This window comes from Suncus etruscus, chromosome 20 (genome assembly GCF_024139225.1).
Source record: "Suncus etruscus isolate mSunEtr1 chromosome 20, mSunEtr1.pri.cur, whole genome shotgun sequence".
Lineage (NCBI taxonomy): Eukaryota > Metazoa > Chordata > Mammalia > Eulipotyphla > Soricidae > Suncus > Suncus etruscus.
Window position 1 is genome coordinate 30,086,560 of NC_064867.1, and position 21,997 is coordinate 30,108,556.

Sequence of the window (21,997 nt, forward strand, 5' to 3'; positions counted from 1 at the left end):
CTTTAGTTCGGGGGAGTTTATTTAGTGACAAGGCTTCCTCTCAGGCTCTTACTTGGCCTTCTTGGGGGGCCCTGCAGTTCCCTCCCCCAGTACATTCACAAAACATCAAAAGCTGCCATGAGAAAAAAGGGAACCCAGGGCCTTTGGGAAAGGGAAAATGAGAAAGGGACTAGTGTGACCAGCTCTGAACAACACCTTTTTGGGGTCTTGCCAGGCCTGCAGGGGGGTGGACACGAGCTTGTACAGGGCTCTGCAGTCTGTGGTCAGTGACGCATGTTCAGTGCCCAGTGGGTCTTTGGCACCCAGTAAACTTCCTAGGTTGAGTCATCAGTCAGTCCCAGCTCTGTCACCACAGCATGTGGCAACTCGTACCAGAATAGGGGCCCCACCAGATCAGTCAGACCCCCAGGAAGCAGCATGACAGGGCAGGTCCCAAACGCCACCACTTTGTCCAGAGAGGCTGTCGTCATCCCCGCAGTGTGGGACTGAGCTGCTCTCTCCTGTAGCCTGAGCCCACCCGGCAGGAGGGGGTGTCCACGGCTGGCAACAGGATGGGGACCTGAAGGGACACTATGCTCCTCACTACAGGGCCAGTCCCTGCCCAGAGTCTCAGACTGCCCAGGTCAGGCGGCTGTGCTCAGGGCAGAACTGTACTGGCGCCTCAGGACGTCCTCTCCAGCGGGTGGGCACAGATGTAGGCCCGTTTCTCCAGCACCTGCTGTGACACTTTCTTTATCTGGTCATCGAGGTTTTCTGGCGAATCTGGGGAGCAGAAGAGTGGGAGACCTTTGGGTGTGGTGTCAGCCTGAAGGGTGACTCTCACAGTACTCAGTTTTCTCCTGGACATGCCTACAATTGATGAACTTTGTGGGTGTGGCCCGGTGACCTGTCCTGCAAGCCAACACCCCAAGATGATGGTTGACAGCCACTGGCCTGGAAGCCCCACATGCTAGGTTTAGGCAACCAGGACAGAGAGTATTCTCTGTTATCTAGGGCTGAAGGGTCAATGGGAACAGTGCAGGATGCTACAAATGGACACCTCGGGGTCAGTGGGTATCTGCACAGCGTCGCCTACTGGTGGGCTAGGGGAGGTGGAGGCCATGTCAGCTGTCATTGTATAAGGAGCCACCCAGTCCCACCCTGCACCCCTACTTACACTTGTCCAGCTGGGACAGGGTGAAGAGGTTCTGGTAGTAAGCTTCTGTGCAGAAGGTGTTGGCCAGCAGGACCTAGCAGAGGCGAGATCAGCTGGGATGTCCAATGGCCCCGGACCCTGCCACCCACACCCTCCTTTCTTTCCTCAGGCAGGAAGCTGAAAGGCAGCAGCTGAGCTGATGGAGCCAACAGTGTCCTCCCAACTTGGCAAGCCTGGGCCCCGCAGACTGTGCATGGCTCTGTTTCATTAAAGTGTACAGCCTGGTGCGTGTGTGATGGTGTCTAAATGCATGCATGTGTCTCCATGGGCTCACCTCGTGGTCGTGGTTGCGCAGCCCTGAACGGATGGAGCGGCTGGCCCGCGACAGCACGGCCGTCATGCCGAACAGGTTGATAAGGATGTTGGCCACCCGCTTCAGGACCATCTGCTCCTCCACGATGGTCTGCAAGAGGGCGGAGGACAGAGATGCGGGTGGTGGCCGGCGCACGGGGGGTCTGGCACAGGTCCAGCAGGCTCACGGCCTTGCACCCTCTGCAGGATCCCCTTTTCCTCCCAGCCAGGGTCCCTGAAGCAAGCAGACAATAAGCCGTGCTGAGGTGGCAGGTCCTGGGGCCCTTGGGAGTCATGGTGCCGGTACCTTGCCGAAGCGTAGCATCAGAGTCTCCACAGTGCGGCCAAAGTAGTACACGCTTTCCTCCAGCTTGTTGGCGCTGTCCTGGGGCCAGAAGACAGAGCTCCATTGGGCTTGGCTCTTCGGCCCACAATGGCCCCCAGTACTCTGGTCACATCCCTTCCCAGCTGGGAAGGAGCCTATGGGGGCACTAAGCAGGGGTCCCCCCACCTACCTCCAAACTGGGGTGCACCAAGCTGATCTTCCCCGTCAGCCCCAGGTCCACTTTTCGGCCCAAGGTGTCTCGAAGTCTCTGGCCGACTGTCTCCAGGACGGTGGTCACTTTGCCCTGTTTAAGCTCCCTATGGAGAGGCCCCAAGTTGAGACTGAAGGTCCCCCAACACCATGCCACACCAATCCCCAAAGCCTCATGGTCAGCTCAGGACCTATATGGCCTCTTGGGGCCAGCAGTTTTGGGGGCTCCTTGCCCATTCAGGGGGCAGGAAGGCAAAGCAACGGGTCTTCTGGGGGCCTCAGAGCATGGCCCTCTCCCTCCCCCAGTTTAGCTTCCTGCCATTGGGAGGTGAAGCCCAGCAGGTCCTTCCCAACCTCTGACCCCAGGGCACCTACTTGACCCTGGCAGTCAGGATGCGTCCTGCGTGCTGCAGGCCCGTGAGTGCGATGTACATCCTGAGAATCTCGTTGGTTCCCTGTGGCCAACAGAGCTGGGTCAAAGGTCATGCCACGCCACTGTCCTCAGGGGCGGGGGACCCTGGGAGAGAAGAGGGGTTGCCCACTGGCCTCTAGTTACCTAGAGAAAATCTGGCCCCTTCTCCACTTGTCTCCCTGCCCCTCACCCCCACCCCAACCTGCCCACCTCGAAGATGAGCAGGATGCGGGTGTCACGCAGCATGCGCTCGTAGGGGTAGTCCCGCATGTAGCCGGAGCCCCCAAGGACCTGCAGCGCTTCGCTCACACACTGCCAGGCGGCCTCCGAGCTGAACACCTGCAGGGGCGGGGTGCGGGTCAGAGGGCTCAGTGCTTCCCACCAGGGCCCTGGCCTCCCTTGGGTGGCGGGTTTGCCCCTCACCAGGAGCCAACTAGCCTCTGAGCCACACCTGAGACTTCACCTGCTCCTGCCCACAGAGTAGCCCCGGGCCTGCCTGAGTACACACTGGGAGAGGGGCTGAAGAGCTGAGGAGAAGCTCAAGTCTGAAGAATTACAGAGAAGCATGGGGCTGAGGGGCTGAGGGGACACGAGCGTTCATGCTGTGTAGAGGCTCATAACTGACTTTCCCCGGGTAGCAGCGTAGGCTGCAGAGAGGGGAGCAGTCTCTTCCCACCCTCCCCACTTTCCAAAGTCACCTGCAGTAGAGACAACTACACTCCCCCGAAACACCTCAGAAACTCTAACAGGGAGGCTCTGATACCCAAAAGGAGGTGAATGAAAGCTCAGCTTCCCTCCCTGAGGGAGCCCAGCTGTTCGTATGTGGCCAAGGTCAGCACACAGGGGTTTCCTCCTTCCCCACTGTGGGGAAACCTGTTGACTGTATGAGGAAGGGTGGGGAAGGGCCACGGTCCTACATGCTGCATCACCTTCACCATGGCGGCCTCTACGGAGCAGTCGGGGAAGCCGGGCTGGTCCAGCATGCCCGCCGTGAGGTAGGCCATGCTCTCCATGACGTAAGCCTTTTGCGCCATCAGGGCAAACTTCTCCTGGACAGTTACAAAAGCCATATACAGAGTCAGCAATACAACCCCGAGATCAAAGTTGGCCAAGCATAGTGCGAAGCAAGTATGGCAGAAATAAAAGGGACTGGCAGCGTCGCCCCAAGTTACTGGGACATCCCTGAGACACAGTTGGAGTTAGAGCAAGATGGAAATAAATAAGTACCTGGATTAACCCGAATCCACTCAGGGGCTTGTTGAACTGCTTCCTGGTGCAGGCATACTCGGCCGTCATCTCTGAGGAGGGGCAAGGAAGTTAGAGAGCCTCCACCAGGGACTTAACAACCCCCAACACCCCACTACAGACGGCCATACATGGGGAGGCTGGAGCAGCATGGATGGGACAGCAGGACCACGCAACGCTGCCACCAGCTGGTGGCCTAGGGAAGTGGGTCCCTTCCCTGAGAGAAGCACCAGTCCTCAGAATGGCGAAACAGATGACATGGAAGGTCATCCCCAGCATGGAACCAGGTACTAGTACAGCTACTCAATCCCAAAGAGAAGAGGTGATTGCTTCTAAGTGTGGGGCCATCCCAATGTCCAGGGTTTGTTCTGAGGTTGTGGTGTCTGTCCCAGAGTTCAGGGGCCTATTCTAAAGCTGGGGTGTCCATCCCAGTGCCCAGGTCCTGTCCTGAAGCACACTGTGCAGTGGTCACAGGGCAGACCCCCCACCCCCAAGCCTGCTGCTGGCAGCACCCCTTACCCACTGCTCCCCCAGGCTTTCATAGACTTGTCCCAATTACTGGCTCCAAGAGAGCTGAGTCAGGACTTAGCTCTGCTGTATACTCTGGGCCTTTGGTGAACCTCGCTGGACCCCTTTCCTTTGGTTCAGGCTGACACAAATTGAGAATGTTCCAGATGGGCTGAGGGGCCCAGGGCTGTTCTCAGGCCCAGCAGCCGGCCTGGGGCAAATGGCACACTTTCAAGTCTCAGCCTCAGATCCATGAAGTAGGGGGTCAGGGGGAGCACCACAACCGGCCTGCACACTCCCCTGAAACCATGTTCTAGGGATATGCCTGTCCACCCAATACCTGGGGCTGTCAGCCAAGGGAGAATGTGTATAAGTGACCATAAATGAGATGAAACAGGGGGGCCAGGGCCAGAGGGAGCTGGGCTCTTACACAGAGGAAACCCAACCCAAGCAGCCCTCACACTGCAGTCATTTATAAGGGGATTCTGGTCAGAGATGGCTCCTCCTTGTCTCCTCACATTCTGGATATTGTGCTTGGGCTCAGAGCACTGCCCACATGCCAGAGCCCCCTGTGTGCCTGAACAGCTAAGTCGGGGTGTGCAACACCAAGACTAAGGATGAAGTCCAGGGCCCAGACTTCACCTGGCCCCTCGTTGAAGCAGCCTGGCTGGGCATTGGCCTGGCAGCACAGGCGGGCAGGGTCTCCCCCACTTACCTACCGATCAACTTCTTCAGCATCCCGGCCACGGAGCTGCCCATGCTAAAGCGTCCACTGTTGAGTATATTCATGGCCACCTGCCGGAAGAAAGTAGGTTCGTTGTGGACACCCCAGCATCCTATTCGGACCTGTGCTAGGAAGAAAGTAGGTCCTGGACGGGCAGAGGGGACAGACCCCAGCATCACTGGCTGGTCCCTGCTAGGCTTCCTGAGAACATGCACATTTCTTGTGAGAACTCTGCGTCGCCTCCAGGCCAAGTCACCCTGGCCCTTTATTGGGCTGAAAGACAGTTTGAGCGCTTCAAAGCTCAGGTCGTGGGCTGGAGCAATAGCACAGCAGTAGGCACACAGCAGGTCCAGGACGGACCTGGTTCGATCCCTGGCGTCCCATATGGTCTCCCTAGCCAGGAGCAATTTCTGAGCGCATAGCTAGGAGTAACCCCGAGCGTCACCAGGTGTGGCCCCAAAACAAAAACAGAACCAAAGACAAAACAAAACAAAACAAAAAAGCTCAGGTCATGCCACCAGGGCTAGCCTGCCCCTTGTGAAAACAAAACAAAACAAAACAAACACAAAAAACACCAATATTATTCCTCAGGGTCGGAGCAATAGCATAGAGGTTTGGGCAATGGACTTACCAGGTTCAATCCCCGACATCTCATGTGGTTCCCAGAGTCTGCCAGGAGTAACTCCTGAGCACTCCCCCCAAACAAAACAAAAAATCCAAACAATATTATCCAGAGGCCAGAGTACCAGCCTTTCCCAGTGTGCTGCAGCCCAGGGCCTGGCCCATGCAGTGAAAGGTCCCCCACTGGTCACCTGGTGGGGCTGTGCTAGCGCCACTGAACTTGAACCCCCAGTGAACTCGGGGCTGACATATCCCCTCCCACTAGAAGAGGCAGCCTAGATGCTTCGTCAGCCTCTTTCCCCTCAACATCTCCATCCCCTCAGCCATGGGAGGTGGCACAGCCCACTTCCCAGTGCCACGTGATTCCTGACAAACCAGAGCACAAAGGAGACTGAGAGTGGCAAGTGGCGGAAGGGGGCTAAGAGGGTCACATGTGCATGGGGAGTGGGACTGTCTGGAGGGGGTATTTCCTAAAGAGGGGGCCAGAAGAGACCCAGGGCTGGGCACAGGTCTCCAGGGCAGGTGGGGCACGCCAGGTACAGCACAGCCGATCCCTAGAATCCGAGCAGTGGCCCCAGAGGCAACAGGACAAGGAGGAAGCCGGCTGTGTGCGCATCTTCCTGCAAAAGCTCCCCCTCCAAAGACGACTTTGTGTGCTGGAACTAATGGAGCAACTAAAGAGCTCTCCCTCTTTGCCATTGATCGTCCTTGGCCTGCGGGTAGTGCCAGAACCAAACTCTTGACCTCACACCTCAAGCTCATGTTCCTGAGCTCCCCCTGAGCTCAAAATCCACTCTAGGGCCATTTGTTAAGTAAGCTGAGTGGGAGCACCTCAAAGGGTCAGAGGGGTTGGTCTTGCCACTTGCGCTAGGTGAGGAATTTTAAATCCAGTCCTGAGCTTCTAACTTTAAACTCAGGACCTAGGAGGCAAAGACCCCCAAGTACACAGAGCAACATCCTTCATCCTTTCCTCCTGACGTAGGAGCCCCCCAAAGCCAGCCCACAAGAGCCATGGGGACTAGCCATGGGGCTAGCGGGACTATCACCTGCTGGGACTGTCTCTCTGGGAGAGACATGTCTAGACAAGGACATGTCTCAAAAAAACAGGAATCAAGCTTCCATACAAACCATCTGTTCTCTGCATCTACCCCAAGAGCCCCCCCCCCCAAATCTTTATTCAGAAAAGGCATCTGCTTTCCTGTGTTCAGTGTAGTGCTATTCACAATAACCAGTTTGGAAATAACCCAAGTGTCCAAGAATAGACAGATGACTGGATAAAGAAGCATCTACACCATGGAATACTACTCAGCTATTAGAAAAGGTGAAAGCAGGCAATTGCCAGTGAGTGGGTGGATTTAGAGAATGAATCCATGGCATGGTCCCTACCATGCCAAGTGAAGTCAGCCAGGAGAAGGGGAACAGGCACAGAATAACTCCCTCTCCTGAGACAGAAAGGAGCCAAAGGCCACAGACCTGAGAACTGATCTAGAGAACTGACCTGACTGACCATGGAGGACCTTGGAGGAAAGACCGAGAAGGGGTGATGGGAGAAGATCCCAAGATGATGGTGGGGTATGGGCGTGGTGCTGGAATGATACATGCATAGAACCCTAACAAAGAAAGCAAAAGCAACCAGGGAGCCTCAGATGAAATGTGAGAAAAAAGAACCACATTTCCCCACCCCCAATGCTTAAGCTCCCAACAGACCCAAAAGGTAGACAGAAGGCTGGGGCCCAGTACATAAAACCCACACGGCATGGCGCTCGCCTCAGCTATGGCAGCTGCTCACCTTGAAGCCGCCTCCGACTTCTCCCAGTACGTTCTCCACGGGCACCGGCGTGTTCTCAAAGTGAACCTCACAAGCTGCAACACAGGAGCAGAGGCTTGAGCCCACAGGCTGGCCCAGGGCCTTTCACTGCCCACTGGCTGCAGCATGGAGGGTCACACACACGCCTGCCTGCCTGCCTGCTATGTGCTGTGTCTTTCCTGGAGGAGGCATGGCACAGCCAGCCACAGGAGGAAGATGGGGATGACCATGTTTTCACTAAGGGCTGAGTGTCCAAAGGACAGGTGGGAGGTGGGCAGTTGGGAAATCTGCAGAGCCCACACTCTGTGGGCATAGTGCCCACCTTGTGTTCTAAGAGCCACACCCCTACAGGGTTCAGGGGGCCTTGCCCTGCCCCCAACATACACAGTGGCCTTTTATTAGTTTTTGTTTTTTTTCTTTGTTTTTGGGTCACACTCGGCATGGCTCAGGGATTACTCTGCGCTCTGAAATTGCTCCTGGTAGGTGCAGGGATGCCAGGAGTTGAACCATATTTTTTTCCTGGATTGCTGCATGCAAGGCAAACACCCTACCGCTGTGGTATCTCTCCAGCCCCACACAGTGGCCTTTAAGTGCAGCCAAAGGGCTCAATCCCTTAGGCTCCTCCACCTGTTTAGAAAAGCTTATTCAGCACCAGAGACTTTAGCTGCCACATGGGAACAACCAAGTTTTGGGGGTCCACACAGACAGGATGGCGGCAGTAACAAATGGCCTCATGCCTGGGTTAGAAGAGCAGGCCAGTTGGAGGAAATGGAGGCCCGTGGGGAAAGGTACAGCTGGCTGTGTGCAGGGAGGCAGCAGGAGGCAGGGGCATCTGGTTCTCTGTAACACACTTGCTCTGTTCTTTATTTCCGGGACCTCTTCCCTTAGAGGTGTGCACCCCTTCACCTGTGCTACTCATACCCGCCCAAGTGCCTGCCTGATCCCACACCCTCCATATTTGGCTTTTTGTTCTGTCTGGTGCTCGCCTCTCAGGGGCTCTCAAATCCCCTGTCCCTCCCTTAGGCAAGAAAACTGAGGCAGAGAAAGTCCAACAAAGCATGTCACAATCACATCCTACGGCTTCTACATGGCAGCTCAGGAGCCCCTGACCCTACTTTTCAGGCTGGCTGTTGCGATGGCAAATGCCACCATCCAGAACTCTGGGTCCCCAAAGACAAGGTGGAAAAGACGGGGCTGGAGAGGTGGTGCAAGCAGTAAGGTGTCTGCCTTGCCCACGCTAGCCTAGGACTACGACGGTTCAATCACCCAGCATCCCATATGGGCCCCCAAGCCAGGAGCAATTTCTGAGCACATAGCCAGGAGTAACCCGAGTGTTACCAGGTATGGCTCAAATAACACCCCCCCCCCAAAAAAAAATGGTGGGAAAAAACAAGAGCCCTAATGGTTTCTAGGACAACTTACTCCCTGCTCTAGACAAGGGGACCACAGAGTATGGGGGAGGGGAGTTGTGAGGGGTCCATGAGGCCCAGAAAGGTTGGCCACTTACCAGCTTCAGGTATCTCAGTGCATAGGGATGCAGAGGCCAAGACGGGTGTTTGGGGAGGTGCCTAGAGTGGGGCGCTGAGCCCATTCCTGCCTCCTACACAGGCTGGGTCCCCATTTCAGAGACCAGGACCAATGCACATGGCACCTCTGAAGCTCAGAGTGAGCCTGGATCGACGAAGAGCTGCTGTGACAATATTTACTGAATTCCTGCCTTTTTGGTCCTACCTTGTGGTGCCTGGGGAAATCATGTGGGGCTGGGGACTGAGACAGGCCTCCTGCATGCATGCAGAGCATGTACATGTGGAGCTGTGTCCTGCCACCACCACAGCATTTCTCAGCTTCGTTCTGCAAAATGCGTAAGCAGCACCCAAACCATCTACATCACACTTTACCTTGCATGTATGCATCAAGACATACAGACCCTCCTGCCTGGATGGGGTCAGGACAGACAGACAAGACTCGCATGCACGATACTCACTGTTGGAGCCTCGGATCCCTAACTTGTCCTCGGGTTTCCCGTTCGTGATGCCACCGAAGTCCCGCTCCACAATGAAAGCCGTGATTTTGTCTTTTACAGAGCCGTCAGCATCGTTGATCTTTGTCTTTGCAAACACGGTGAAGACGTTGGCCAGTCCGCCATTGGTGATCCAGACCTGTAGGGGACACCAGGTTTGGGGGGGCACCCAAGAATGAGCCCCTCCCAGAAACACCTTGGCAGCTGAGTGTACAGGGACAAGCCAACAGCTCCAACCCTGCCTCCAGCAACAATGTCACTGCTCCAGCTCCTGCCTAATCCTGCCTCTCCTTAAACCCCGGAGGTGGGACGGAAAGAAGAAAGGGCAGCAGAAGGGGAGAAGGCAAGCAATTCGGTGCATGTCTCAGGGCGTGGGGGGTCGTGAAGCAGAGCACAGGGGTCTGGACACTCTCTCGGGGACCAGAAGTCAAAGGTCCCTTTGGTCCCTTCAGAGGTCCCTGCTGCTTCGGCCCTGTGTGGTGCTGGGAGCCACATCTGACGAGCTACAAGGACAGTTATAGGGATCATGTGTTGTCAGGGATGGAACCAGGGTGGCTGCATGCAAGGCAAGTGCCTTACTCCCTGGACCATGTCTCCAGCCCCTTATCTGTTTGATTGTCTGTTTTTAATTAGGATCCTATTTCTTTGGGTTTTTTTTTTATTATTATTTTTTTATTTTTTTTCTTCCAGGCAGGTCCGGCGGCCCACCGACCATGCGGCGCCCTTCTCCCCCCCTTCCTGCGCTGAACTTTATTTTTTTTTCTCTCTCTTTTTTTGGGGGGGGTTTTTAGGGTCACACCTGGCAGTGCTCAGGACTCACTCCTGGATCTCGTGGTGGGCTTCAGGGAACCATATGGGGATGCTGAGAATTGATTTTAAATCAGCTGCTTGCAAGGTTGTGCTGTTGCTCTGGTTCCTTCCCTTATTTGGCTCTTGATTCAAGCCAATTGTCAAAAAGACTTAAAATGTCCGAGACAGGCTGGAGAGATAATACAGTGGGTAAGGCTTTGTTCACAGCAGACCCAGGTTCAATCCCCAGGATCCCATATGGTACCCCAGGCACCACCAGGAGTGATTCTTGAGTGCAGAGCCAGGAGTAATCCCTGAGCACCGCCCGCCAAAACAACAACACAAAGTACAAACAATCAGGGAAATCTGAAGCTGACTGCGAAATGACCTGCATTATAGGACAAGGACTAAGGTGGCCTAGTTCGAGGTGGAAGAAAGGCCCTGAAAAAAAGCCCCAATTTCCAGTACTACATGATAACCACCCTCCACCCCCTGTAATCTCTGCTGTATGGGCCTTAAAAGAAAATTAAGAAGATAAAAATATGCTTCTCATGGAAAACTGAAGGAAAACCAGTCTCAATAAATATGTCAATGATGCTATAACTTAAACAAACAAACAAACCCACAAACTGTGCTCTGCAGAGACTACTGAAGTGTTTGGAACACGGCCCAAGGCAGCAGTCCTGAGCAGTCCTCAGCAGTCCTGAGGGGCCACATCTGGCTCCAAATCACAGATGCTGGGCATCTAGCTAAAGGCAGTTTGTTCTATTAAGTTCCCAAGTGTCTGACATTGCACATTGAAACACAAATGCAACAGCAGGTCAGAGAGGTGACGGAACATGGGGTGCCACACCGGGGTGCCACACTGAAGATACCAACTCAGCAGCGAAGCAGTCAGGCCCCTGGCTAGTCTTTGAAGCCCCGGGGCTAGTTTTTCATCACCCCAGCAGAGCAGCAGTGTCTCCCCAGAGTGCACCTGGGTAGGGTACCTTGGAGCCATTGAGGATATAATGCTTCTGATCTTCACTCAGCGTGGCTCTGGTCTGGATGGAGGCTGCGTCACTCCCACTGCAGAGACAGGAGTGTGCAAGTGAGGGGCTTGAGGGGTAGAAAGAAAGGTGCTCTGAGCTAAAAGCTAAATAGGCTTCGCTGGAGATGGCAGCTGTTTGGGACAAATGACAATGTTTAGTGAAACATCAGATGAACAGAAGCAGCCAGATCTGCCACATGGAATGGAGAAGGGTAGTTGCCACTTAAGGGTCAAGGGTCAACATCTAAACATGCCATAAAGGGCTTGTGTTTGCTCCAGGAGGGGTTCAGACACGCATGTTCCAAATAGGGTAGCAGGATAGGGTGGGGGCAAAATACGAGACCCTCTCCACCTTGGAGGTCCCAAGTACCGCAACAGCAGTGTGAGGTCCCTGGCCTGTGACCGTGGCTGAGAGCAAAGCCACATGGACCCTCAGGTCTGATCTGTTGCCTCGGGACACCATCACCCTTGACTCTTTGAGCTGCTTCAAACCATAACACACGACTGCATATAAGGGATGAGGGGGGCAAATCAGGCACCACTAGAGGGACTTAATAGGTAGAAAACACCATTTGCAAGTTTCATTGAGGGCACAGGAATAAGGTAAAGACAAATAACCTAGTTTAAAGAAATACGTCAACATTTGGGAAGACTCCAAGGAAGGTAAGACTTAAGCCACTCCCAATTCAACACCACCTGGGCCCCTCACACCCAGGGCCCCATATGGCACAAACCTGGCTGGCTCTGTCAGGCAGAAGGCAGCCACATGCTCCCCAGAGGCCAGTTTGGGTAGGTATTTGGCCTTTTGTTCCTCTGTCCCGGCCAAGATGATCCCCTAAATAAAACACATAACAGGACCCAGTCAGAGACACACGGAAACGGACTATCAAGCACAGATCCACCAAAGGGAACTCTGGTACCAGAGTAAACAGCTGAACTCAGTGACACCCTCAGCCCAGGGTATATGGGGCCAGGCTGCTTGGTAGTCCCTCTCAAGGAGGCCATGTTCCTGATGCTGGTATGGCTTTCGGGTCAGACTCAGGGATCCATACCACGGTGCCCTTATTTCTTGGCTGTTACCTGCCATTATCTTACCTGCACCCTACAGAGGTATGTTGACACAAAAGACCCAAACCTAGCTGGGGTCATGAAGGAACTCAAGCCTGGCCTCCCGACTCGGGGTCCGACTCAGGTCCAACCTCGCTTTCCAGCTGGGTTGGAGCAGAGACCACCAAGCGATGGGACTGTCACCAAGTGCCATGTGGCCTGCTGAGCCCTGAGAGCCCAAAAGGAGAAAACCATCTCGGGGCAGACACTCTCAGGCAGAGACAGTTACTGGGAGCTGGCAGGGAAGCAGCATCTGCTTGGGGCATTGACAGATGGCAGGACACCAAGGGGCACTGCTTATGTGGCTACAGAGGGCAGGTGTGAGGCACAAGACAGTCCAGCCCTGAGACTGGAGCAGGTCCAGCTCAGCAACACCCAAAAACCCGGGGAGACCTTCATAGGCATCTGTTTTCTCATTTGTATTGTGTTTTTTTTTTGAGTCAGATCCAGCTGTGCTCAGGGCTTATTCCTGGCTCTGAGCTCAGGGATCATTCTTGGCATAACTGACTCAGGGGATCATCTGGGATGCTGAGGATCGAACTCAGGTCGACCACGGGAAAGTCAAGCGCCCTCCCCACCGCACTATAGCTCCGGCTCTTTGGGAGAGCCTCTGGACAAAGCCTGGACACTGACCTTGAAGCCAATCGCCTGGTGTGCAGCCAAGGTCACAGCGATGGAAGCGTCCTGGCTGATGATCTCGCCAAGGCGTGCGTACATAGTGTTGGAGAGGCCCAGACCACCTGCAGAGGACAGAGACAGTCTCACTCAACACCCAGCTCCATGGGAGGCCGAGGCTTTACCAGGTGCTTCAGCTTTGAAAGAAGAGCCAGATTTTGGGACCAGAGATATAGCACAGCGGCAGGACTTTTGCCTTACAAATGGCCGGCCCAGGACCTATGGTGGTTCAATTTCCGGCATCCCATATGGTCCCTTGAACTTTCCAAGAGCGATTTCTGTACATAGAGCCAGGAGTAACCTCTGAGCACTGCTGGGTGTGACCTAAAAATGTTTTTTTTTTTTTTTTCTTTTGGTTTTTGGGCCACACCCGGCAGTGCTCAGGGGTTACTCCTGGCTGTCTACTCAGAAATAGCTCCTGGCAGGCACGGGGGACCATATGGGACACCAGGATTCGAACCAACCACCTTTGGTCCTGGATTGGCTGCTTGCAAGGCAAATGCCGCTGTGCTATCTCTCCGGGCCCCTAAAAATGTTTTTAAAAATGAAAAAAAAAAAAAAAAAAAAGAGCCAGATCATCATGACAAAAACCTTCAACACAGAAAACTGAAAAGGAAACAAGCAGTTGGTGCAGCAACACATGCTCCCTACAACATAAAGAAATCCCAGCACAACCCTGTGGTGGCCCGCCACCTCCCTTAACCACCACCTACCTGTACTCCACATTAGCCCTTGCTGTCATCCCCCAGGCAGCCGCCCATTGCAAACCTTTAGAGCAGACTTCGAAACCCAGCGCGCTGGTCGTTGGGGCCTGCATGCCTGCATGGAAAGGAGCCCCTGGGCCAGCCCGTGGGCTCGAGAACTCAAGCACAGCAAACAGCAGGGGGAACCCTCACCATATTCTTCTGGGACCTGCAGCCCGAAAAGCCCCAGGCTCTTCAGTTTCAGCAGAGTCTCCTGCGGGATTTTCCCCTCCAGGTCAATTCGTCGAGAGTCCACTGCCAAGAGGGAAGAGTTGGATTAAGCCAAAGACGAGATACGTCTGTGTGAATGCAAGAAAAATGGCAATTTCACGTAGCATACAGGTCTGGTATCAGTTACCGCAAAAGTGGCAATGGCCAGATCATATTCACTCACTGTTTTTCAGAAGGTCCCAGAACTGGGGCCAGAGAGATAGCACAGCAGAAGGGCGTATGGCTGACCCGGGAGGGACCCGGTTCAATTCCCGGCATCCCATGTGATCCCCTAGCCTGCCAGTGGGGATTTCTGGGTGCACAGCCAGGTGTAACCCCTGAGCACTGCTGGGTGTGGCCTAGAGCCAGTCAATCAAACAATCAGTCAAATTAAAAAAAACAAACAGGGGCCGGTGAGGTGGCGCTAGAGGTAAGGTGTTTGCCTTGCAAGCGCTAGCCAAGGAAGGACCGTGGTTCGATCCCCCAGCATCCCATATGGTCCCCCCAAGCCAGGGGCAGTTTCTAAGTACTTAGCCAGGAGTAACCCCTGAGCATCAAACGGGTGTGGCCCAAATAACCCAAAAAACAAAACAAAACAAAAAAAAAAACAAACAAACAGAAGGGACCCAGAATCTGCAACGAACTGCCATGGCAGGGGCTTGTCCACAGAGTGTCAGTATGTGAGAGTGGGTGCCATCCGCAGAAATGAGGCGGAAGCTTTTCCGCAGGTGTCCTGAATCTGAGTTCACAGCCACCATTCCCATGACAATGGCAGCAATTTCAGGGCCGGAGCAATAGCACAGTGGTAGGGATTCGATCCGCCACATTCCATATAATCTCCTGGAACCAGGAGCTATTTCTAAGCCTATAGCCAGGAGTAACCCCTGAGAGTCACCAGGTGTGACAAAACCAAAAACCAAACCAAACCAAAAAAAAAAAAAAAAAAAACCCAAAAAAAACTGACCCACTCTAGAAGGGGAATCCTCCAGGCCACGCTAGTGTCTTCCCCCTATGGTCTGCAAGCTGCTCTGATGCACAAACCAGTTTCATCAGCACCTTCAGAAACACCAGTGGCTGTTTGACACTGCTGTACAGTCAAGTAAAAGCTCAAGGGGCCTGGATGTCTGGTTTTAAATTCACTTTTCTTTTCTTTCTTTTTTTTTTTGTGTGGTTTTTGGGTCACACCCAGCAGTGCTCAGGGGTTATTCCTGGCTCCAGGCTCAGAAATTGCTTCTGGCAGGCACGGGGGACCAAATGGGATGCCGGGATTTGAACCGATGACCTTCTGCATGTAAGGCAAACACCTTATCTCCATGCTATCTCTCCGGTCCCCACTTTTCTTTTCTTTTCTTTTTTTTTGGTCTTTTTGAGCCACATCCTAAAATGCTCAGGGGTTACCCCTGGCTATGTGCTCAGAAATCATCCCTGGCTTGGGGAGACTATATGGGACACGGGGGATCGAACCGCAGTCCGTCCTAGGCTAGTGCTTCCAAGGCACACGACTTACCTCTGGCATCACCTCTCCGGCCCCTTAAATTCACTTTTCTAGTGGCTAATTGTGCTAGATCCTTTAACGTGTCCAGCTATTGGGGCCCAAGTGATAGTATAATACATAGGGCACGTGACCGACCTGGTATACTCACTGGCATCCTAAGTGGGCCCCCAAGCCCACCAGGAAGAGTTCATTTCTGTATGCAAGACCAGAAGTAACCCCTAAGCATCATTGGGCATGGGGTGGGGGAGTGCCAGCTGACAGGGTTCAGAAATTTTATTTGTCTGTTTCTGAGTTTTGGGCCACACCCAATAATGCTCAGGAGTTATTCCTGGCTCTGCACTCAGGAATTACTGCTGGCAGGCTTGGGGAAACCATATGGAATGCCAGGGATCAAACTGGTCGGCTGCACACAAAGCAAGTGTCCTACCTGCTGTACTATTGCTTCAGTCCCTCAGAAATATTTTATTTTTATTTATTTATTTATTTATTTATTTATTTATTTTGTGGTTTTTGGGTCACACCCGGCAGTGCTCAGGGGTTTTTCCTGGCTCCGTGCTCAGAAATTGCTCCTGGCAGGCACAGGGGACCATATGGGACGCCGGGATTCGAACCGATGACCTTCTGCATGAAAGGCAAACGCCTTACCTCCATGCTATCTCTCCGGCCCAGAAATATTTTAATATAGAAATGTGATCTGTGGTAACAGTAGACACTGGGAAGTACTGCAGCAGATGCCTTACCACCATCAACACTGGCTGTCCTTTCAGTAAAATAGCATTGACACTTTTTTACCGAGTGGCACTCATGAGCAGTTCTCCTGTGTTCAGGGCTTACCCTAAAATATCACCTTCCATGATGTCCTGGACAATGGTAAAGAAAATCCAGCATACCTTCTTCAGCGAAGAATTTTTCTACTGGGCCCACAAGCTGATTGATCTCATTAAGTTCATCCTGGCTGACTTCAGGAAATGGGAAAACTTCTTTCTGAAAATCAGCAACAAAAAGGAAGCTGAGTCACCTCCCCTGGGGAACCCTCAACTTGTCAAACACAAAAGGGGGGTGAGAAAAAGTCCAGAGGTACTCAAGTTACAGGAAAGGTGCTATTCCCCTGCCCAGAGCTTGCCCACCACCAGCAGATGTTCTGTTCTGACCACATACCATGTCCCTTTCCCTCATGAATAGATAGGGGGAATGCACTTGTACATATATGACCTGGGTTTGGTCCTCGGCATCCCGTTGGATCCCCTGTGCCCCTCCAGAAATTGTGATCCCTTATTGCAAAGCCAGGACAAAGCCCTGAGCACCACCGTATGTGGAAAAAAATACATTGCAGTATAGCAGGTTGGGCGCTTGCCTTTCATGTGTCCAAGTCCCATCCATGGCATTCCTAATGGCCCTCTGAGTACCACCAGGTACCAGGAGTAATCCTTGAGCCAGGAGAAAGCCCTGGGCACTACTAGTGACCCCAAACAAACAAACAAACAAAAAAACATGGTGATATCCATCCCCTTGTAACACCCTAGGCACAGTGGACCATGAAAGAGCTAGGAAGCCTATGTTCAGTACTTCCCCCTCCCACAAACACTTTCCATTGTGCCTTCTCATCCATATTCAAGGCCACTACAAGGGGTCCAGAATGGCACCCCTGAGTGTAAAATCCTCACTAGGCCTATATATAGCTCAGTTATTAAGTATATGCCTCCAAGGCAGGAGGCCTTGGGGACAAGAAGCTTTTAAAATTGTAAAACGTGGGGCTGGAGCAATAGCACAGTGGTAAGGCATTTGCCTTGCACATGGCTGACCTGAGATGGACTCGGGTTCAATCCCCAGCTTCCCATATGGTCCCCAAGCCTGCCAGGAGCGATTTCTGAGGGCAGAACCAGGAGTAACCCCTGAGTGTTGCCAGCTGTGGCCCAAAACAAAACAAAACAAAACAACAAAATTGTGAAACAGGTGTGGGGGATAGTACAGCAGTTGCATGTCACTGACACAGGTCTGATCTCCAGCACCCCAGTGTCCTGAGTCCAGACAAGAATGATACCTGGGCACAGAACCAGGAGTAAGTCCTGAGCAGCACCAGGTATGGCCCCAATATTGCCCCATCCCTACCCAAACGTGAACTTTTATAATAGTTACTGTGTGGGCTCAAGCTTGATGAGAACATACAATAATATCCAGGCCAGATCCCTCCCCAGGTTTCCTTGGGCTGTGTACCCCAAACCGCAGTCCCTCCTGGGTGAAACCACACACAGTTGTTGCAAAACCTACCCAGGAGGCCACATGGTCCTGGTCCAGGAGCGATTTGCATCAGACTCTGCAGAGGTCTCTGCCTAACAGAGCTTTAAGTAGGCCTTGCCCAGGGGAGTGGCCTAGGGTTCTGGTCCCCAACCTGAAAATCCAGCCTGGCCACCACACAAGTTTGTTGAAATCACCCTCTTGGTCCTTAGCCCCACTGGCTTTGGGGGAATCTAGGCAACCCTTCAGCTGCCAAAACAGTAAAATTAATGGTCCCCATAGCTGCTGAGTTGCCCCCCCCCCCATCACTGCTTTTCACCTGTAGGTTCATCAGGGCAAAGAGTTAAAACCACCAGTCTGGGTCACATAGCTAGCCCCCCTCATTTTCTCAAACCATCTTCCTTGTAGGTCCTGAAAGTTGCAGAAATCAAAGCCCATCCACATGAGCAAAAAAGCACCCAGGTCAGTTTACTGGATGCAGACTTTTATTCTTGTGCAAATGTGCCCTCAGACATACAGGAACCCCTGACTTCAGGGAGGCCCCAACTCTGCTCTCAGCATGGTCTGGAAGGAAAAGACACTCAGACTCTCCATGCTGCTCAACTGGAAATACAATGGCTCAGGAGCTGGAGAAAGGACAGTATGTGGGCTGCAACCACTGGATTACTTCTATGTAGGCAGATGGATAGAAAGAATAGCCTGGAACTAAGAGGCCAATAAGCAGGGACCTGGGCCTCTGGGACAGAGTACAAATATCACCCAAGTGCACTGGGGAGGGACAGAGGACAGACATGTGTCAGAAGATCCCACAAAGGGTACACCCAATTACTAGGTTTAATTCTCTCAGTTCTCAATTTCTTTCAGAGCTGTAGAAACTTTATTAAATAAAAATCATGTAAGAGATCCTGGAGCTACAGTATGGTGGTTTTGGGATTTTTGTTTGTTTGTTTGGTTGGTTGGTTTTTTTGCATATAGCTGGTCCAGGCTCGATCCCTGGCATCCAAGGAACGGCCAGGGTAATTCCTGAGTGTAGAGCCAGGAGTAACCCCTGAATATTGCCTAGTCTAGCCACAAACCACAGCCAATCAGTAAACAAACCAGCAAACTCGTGTAGGCATCAGAGCAAGATTGTAGGGGAGAGCCTAGCTCCAAGGACTGGAGCACATGCTGGGGACACCCTGTCATTCTCGAGCACGGAATGTGGAGTAGCCCAAGCCCAGCTCAGAAGCAGAAGTTGTTCAGAGTACCATTTGGTGGGGTTGAAAACCAAAACCAACATAGAGCTGTTCTTTCCCATGAAACAAGAAACCCCACACCCCAATCCCTAGGCACTTTGCCAAATACAACTTTCGAAATCAACCATCTAAATAAGCGTTATGCAACAAGCTTTTTACAATCAGCCTACACATCTGTCCACGAACAGCAGTTCTAGCCAAGGCAGCAAACCAATGGGTTTCGACAGCTTTCTGCACTAGACAAAGAACACCGAGTTAGTCCCCTCTTTAGTGAGATTCTAGGCAGATCCTTGCTCAATCTTCAAATGCCATGAGACATGCTGTGGCTACAACTGGGACAGCAGCATGACAGTGCAGGTGCTTTAAACCACATAAACATGCAGGGAGACAAAATGGAATTTGTTGTCAAATTAGATGTAGCTGATGGGAAGAGCCATCAAAGGTGACTGAAGCAGGTGGAGAGGCAGAAGAACAGATGGGGTAACACAGAGAAGGTGTTTCCTTTGCATGTAACTGATTCGGACTGGATACCCATCACTATATATGGTCCCCCAAGCACCACCAGGAGTGAATCCTGAGTACAGAACCATGAGTCATCCCTGAGCACAGCGGCCCCCCAATCAAACAGAACAAAGGTCTAAAGAGGTCTAAAGCAGAGGTCTAAAGAGCCAGAGCCCTTCTCTCCCAACCCAACTTTCAAGAAAATGGGTGGGGCAGCATTGGAGAGGGGAGTTGAGGGGGTACCAGAGGCCAGAGAGGGAGAAGCATCAGAAACTTGTGTTCTTTCTGCTCACATGCAGCTAGGGTTAGAGAACTCAGAGGCTGGGGCTTAAGGGGAAATGGGAGGATAGTCCCTCAAACTTTAAAGAGCCATCTTTGTACTTCCTATTGGGATATCCCCTTCTGTGTCCAAATCTGCAATGTCCGACCACCTCAGCAGAATGCTATGGAAAAGTCAGTAATGATTCCACAAGGCCAAATCCCTGCTCTCGGGGGCTGCTGAGAGTTTCATGAGACCAAGCCTCTCTGACTGTGCAGCACCCACGGGTTTAGTTTAACTCCATGGTGTGCAACCCAACCCAAGAAAGGGTGGTCAGGTGGAGAAGGTTCTCTGGGGCCACCGACTCCCATGGAAAGAGGCGTGGAGAAGGCCCCATAGGGTTTGGCACAAGCAGTGAGGAAACCCCAGACACTTTGGGACCAAGACGTGTGGAGCGGTGGCACCACACCTCCTGGCCTGCACCCTCCCAGGCACAGCAAGAGAGAAGAGAAGAATCACGGAGAACACTCGTCCACACCACAGATTCTCAGGTCCCTTCTTTGCCCAAATTATGCACCCAGGAATCCCCGCTGGCGGTGCTGGGCTACCAGATGGGGTGCTAGGGCTTGAACCCTCATCAGTTCGGTGTGCATGCGCCCTACCTATTCTACCACCTCTTCAGCCACAAAATAAAATGATGTCGTAAAGATTCTGCACTCCTCCATTCACCTAAAAAGCAGAACCTCATACGACCTACCACCCCTGCTTTTCTGCTTTTAACTGTGAATGTGAGTGTGTTGTCTTTTCTGGAGTGAGTGAGTGAGTGAGTGAGTGAGTGAGTGAGTGAGTGAGTGAGTGAGTGTGTGTGTGTGTGTGTGTGTGTGAGAGAGAGAGAGAGAGAGAGAGAGAGAGAGAGAGAAAGAGAGGAGATGGAGAAAGAGTGTGTGTGAGAGAGAAAGAGGAGAGAGAAAGAGAAGAGAGAGGAGAGACAGAGACAGAGAGAGACAGAGAGAGGAGAGAGACTGAGACAGAGACAGACATGGAATAGAGGAGAAAGAGACAGAGACAGAGAGGAGAGAGAAAGGATGTGTGTGAGAGAGGAGAGAGAAGAGAAATGAGAGACAGAGAGTCAGAGAGAGACAGAGAGAAGAGAAACAGACAGAGAGGAGAGACAGAAAGAGAGAATAGAGGAGAAAGAGAAAGAGACAGAGACAGAGGGAGAAGAGAGAGACAGAGACAGTCATAGAGAGACAGAGAAGAGAGAAAGAGACAGAGAAGAGAGAGACAGAGAGGAGAGACATAAGAGAGAGAGAGAATAGAGGAGAGACAAAGAGAGAGACAGAGAGAGGAGAGAGGGAGCGAGACGGGCGCGAGACTCAGCGACCCTGACCCAGTTTGACAGGTCCCTGGTGCCAAGGAGACGAGAGCCCCGGGGAAGGGTGGGCCTGGCTGGGCGCGTTACCGTCTCGATCTTGCCGAGGAAGAGCTCCTTGGCGAAGGCCGCGCTGCTGGGGCTGGTGCGCAGGGCCCTCCGGCTGGCGGCGAAGCCCCCCAGGGCCCTGCAGGAGAAGCGCGCCACCGCGCGCAGGAGCAGCCCGCAGCCCGCAGCCATGCTTGTCCAGGGTCGCAGTTCTCTGTTCCCAGTATGGAAACTCTGGGGCCCGCGCACCGTGATGACGTCAAACACGCGTCGCGTTTCCGGTTTCGGTCGCCAGGCGCCTGCGCAGTCCGAGGAGCTGAGACTTTTGTCACGCGCCGCGCCGGGCGCGCTGATATTAACACGGGCCGGGCGTGCACCCCGCTAAGGACTCTCAGAGCAGAAACCATGCAAAAGCAAGGGTTTTTATTTATTTACGAGCATGCAAGGGCTCTCCCAGAGGATGAGAGAGAGAGCCTCGAACCAGATCTAACAAGCCTTTATATTGCTTACAGTAGGGTGGTTCATTCCAGGGAGTACTGACACTTGACATTTGCTCAGTTACATTTTTGCAAGATTTAGATAACTACAAGTCATAAGGTTTGCAACAGTTAAACTGTCAAGGGCAAGTCTTTGGAATTAGGCAGGGGTGGGGTCCTGGTGGGGCTCAACAGTTAAAAATGTGTCTTTTGGTCAAGGGACAGGTTTTTAGAATTTAGGAAGGGGTGGGGTCTAGGGCGTTAAGGGTGAGAGCTCGGGAAGCTGCAGAGAAAAAATTATTTCTTTTACCTTTCACTGCTTGGACTGTCCCTGCCTACACACACACACCCTCTACTGCCCCCAACCTGCCTGTCACACACTGGAGAAGTGCAGAATCTTTAGGATATCATTTTATTTTATAGCTGGAAAGGTGGTAGAGTAGGTAGGGCAAATGCACTCCAAAC

The 21,997-nt window shown here is 52.8% G+C and overlaps 1 protein-coding gene across 1 annotated transcript; it reads right to left on the minus strand.

Annotated features, from left to right (window-relative positions):
• Positions 1-14: 14 nt before the first annotated feature.
• ACAD9 (acyl-CoA dehydrogenase family member 9) lies at positions 15-21,287 on the minus strand. The gene is made up of 18 exons (XM_049766515.1): positions 21,099-21,287; positions 16,297-16,390; positions 13,855-13,956; positions 12,917-13,023; positions 11,911-12,011; positions 11,136-11,214; positions 9,322-9,496; positions 7,320-7,393; positions 4,905-4,980; positions 3,661-3,731; positions 3,363-3,482; positions 2,644-2,772; positions 2,397-2,476; positions 2,002-2,128; positions 1,794-1,871; positions 1,470-1,598; positions 1,157-1,229; positions 15-762 (listed from the first exon to the last, which is right to left on the minus strand). Exons 1-18 carry the CDS (start codon positions 21,246-21,248, stop codon positions 662-664), a joined length of 1,866 nt encoding a protein of 621 aa, XP_049622472.1. The 5' UTR covers positions 21,249-21,287; the 3' UTR covers positions 15-661.
• Positions 21,288-21,997: the final 710 nt, after the last annotated feature.

What these genes read in the sequence shown, in the direction of transcription:
- ACAD9 (XM_049766515.1), bottom strand. Translation starts at nt 21,248, where the DNA reads ATGGCTGCGGGCTGCGGGCTGCTCCTGCGCGCGGTGGCGCGCTTCTCC. An exon ending in TCCTCGGCAAGATCGAGACG is followed by an intron (nt 16,391 to 21,098) that starts GTAACGCGCCCA and finishes GCTGATTTTCAG; the next exon opens with AAAGAAGTTTTCCCATTTCC. An exon ending in ATCCTGACTGCCAGGGTCAA is followed by an intron (nt 2,129 to 2,396) that starts GTAGGTGCCCTG and finishes GCCTCTCCATAG; the next exon opens with GGAGCTTAAACAGGGCAAAG.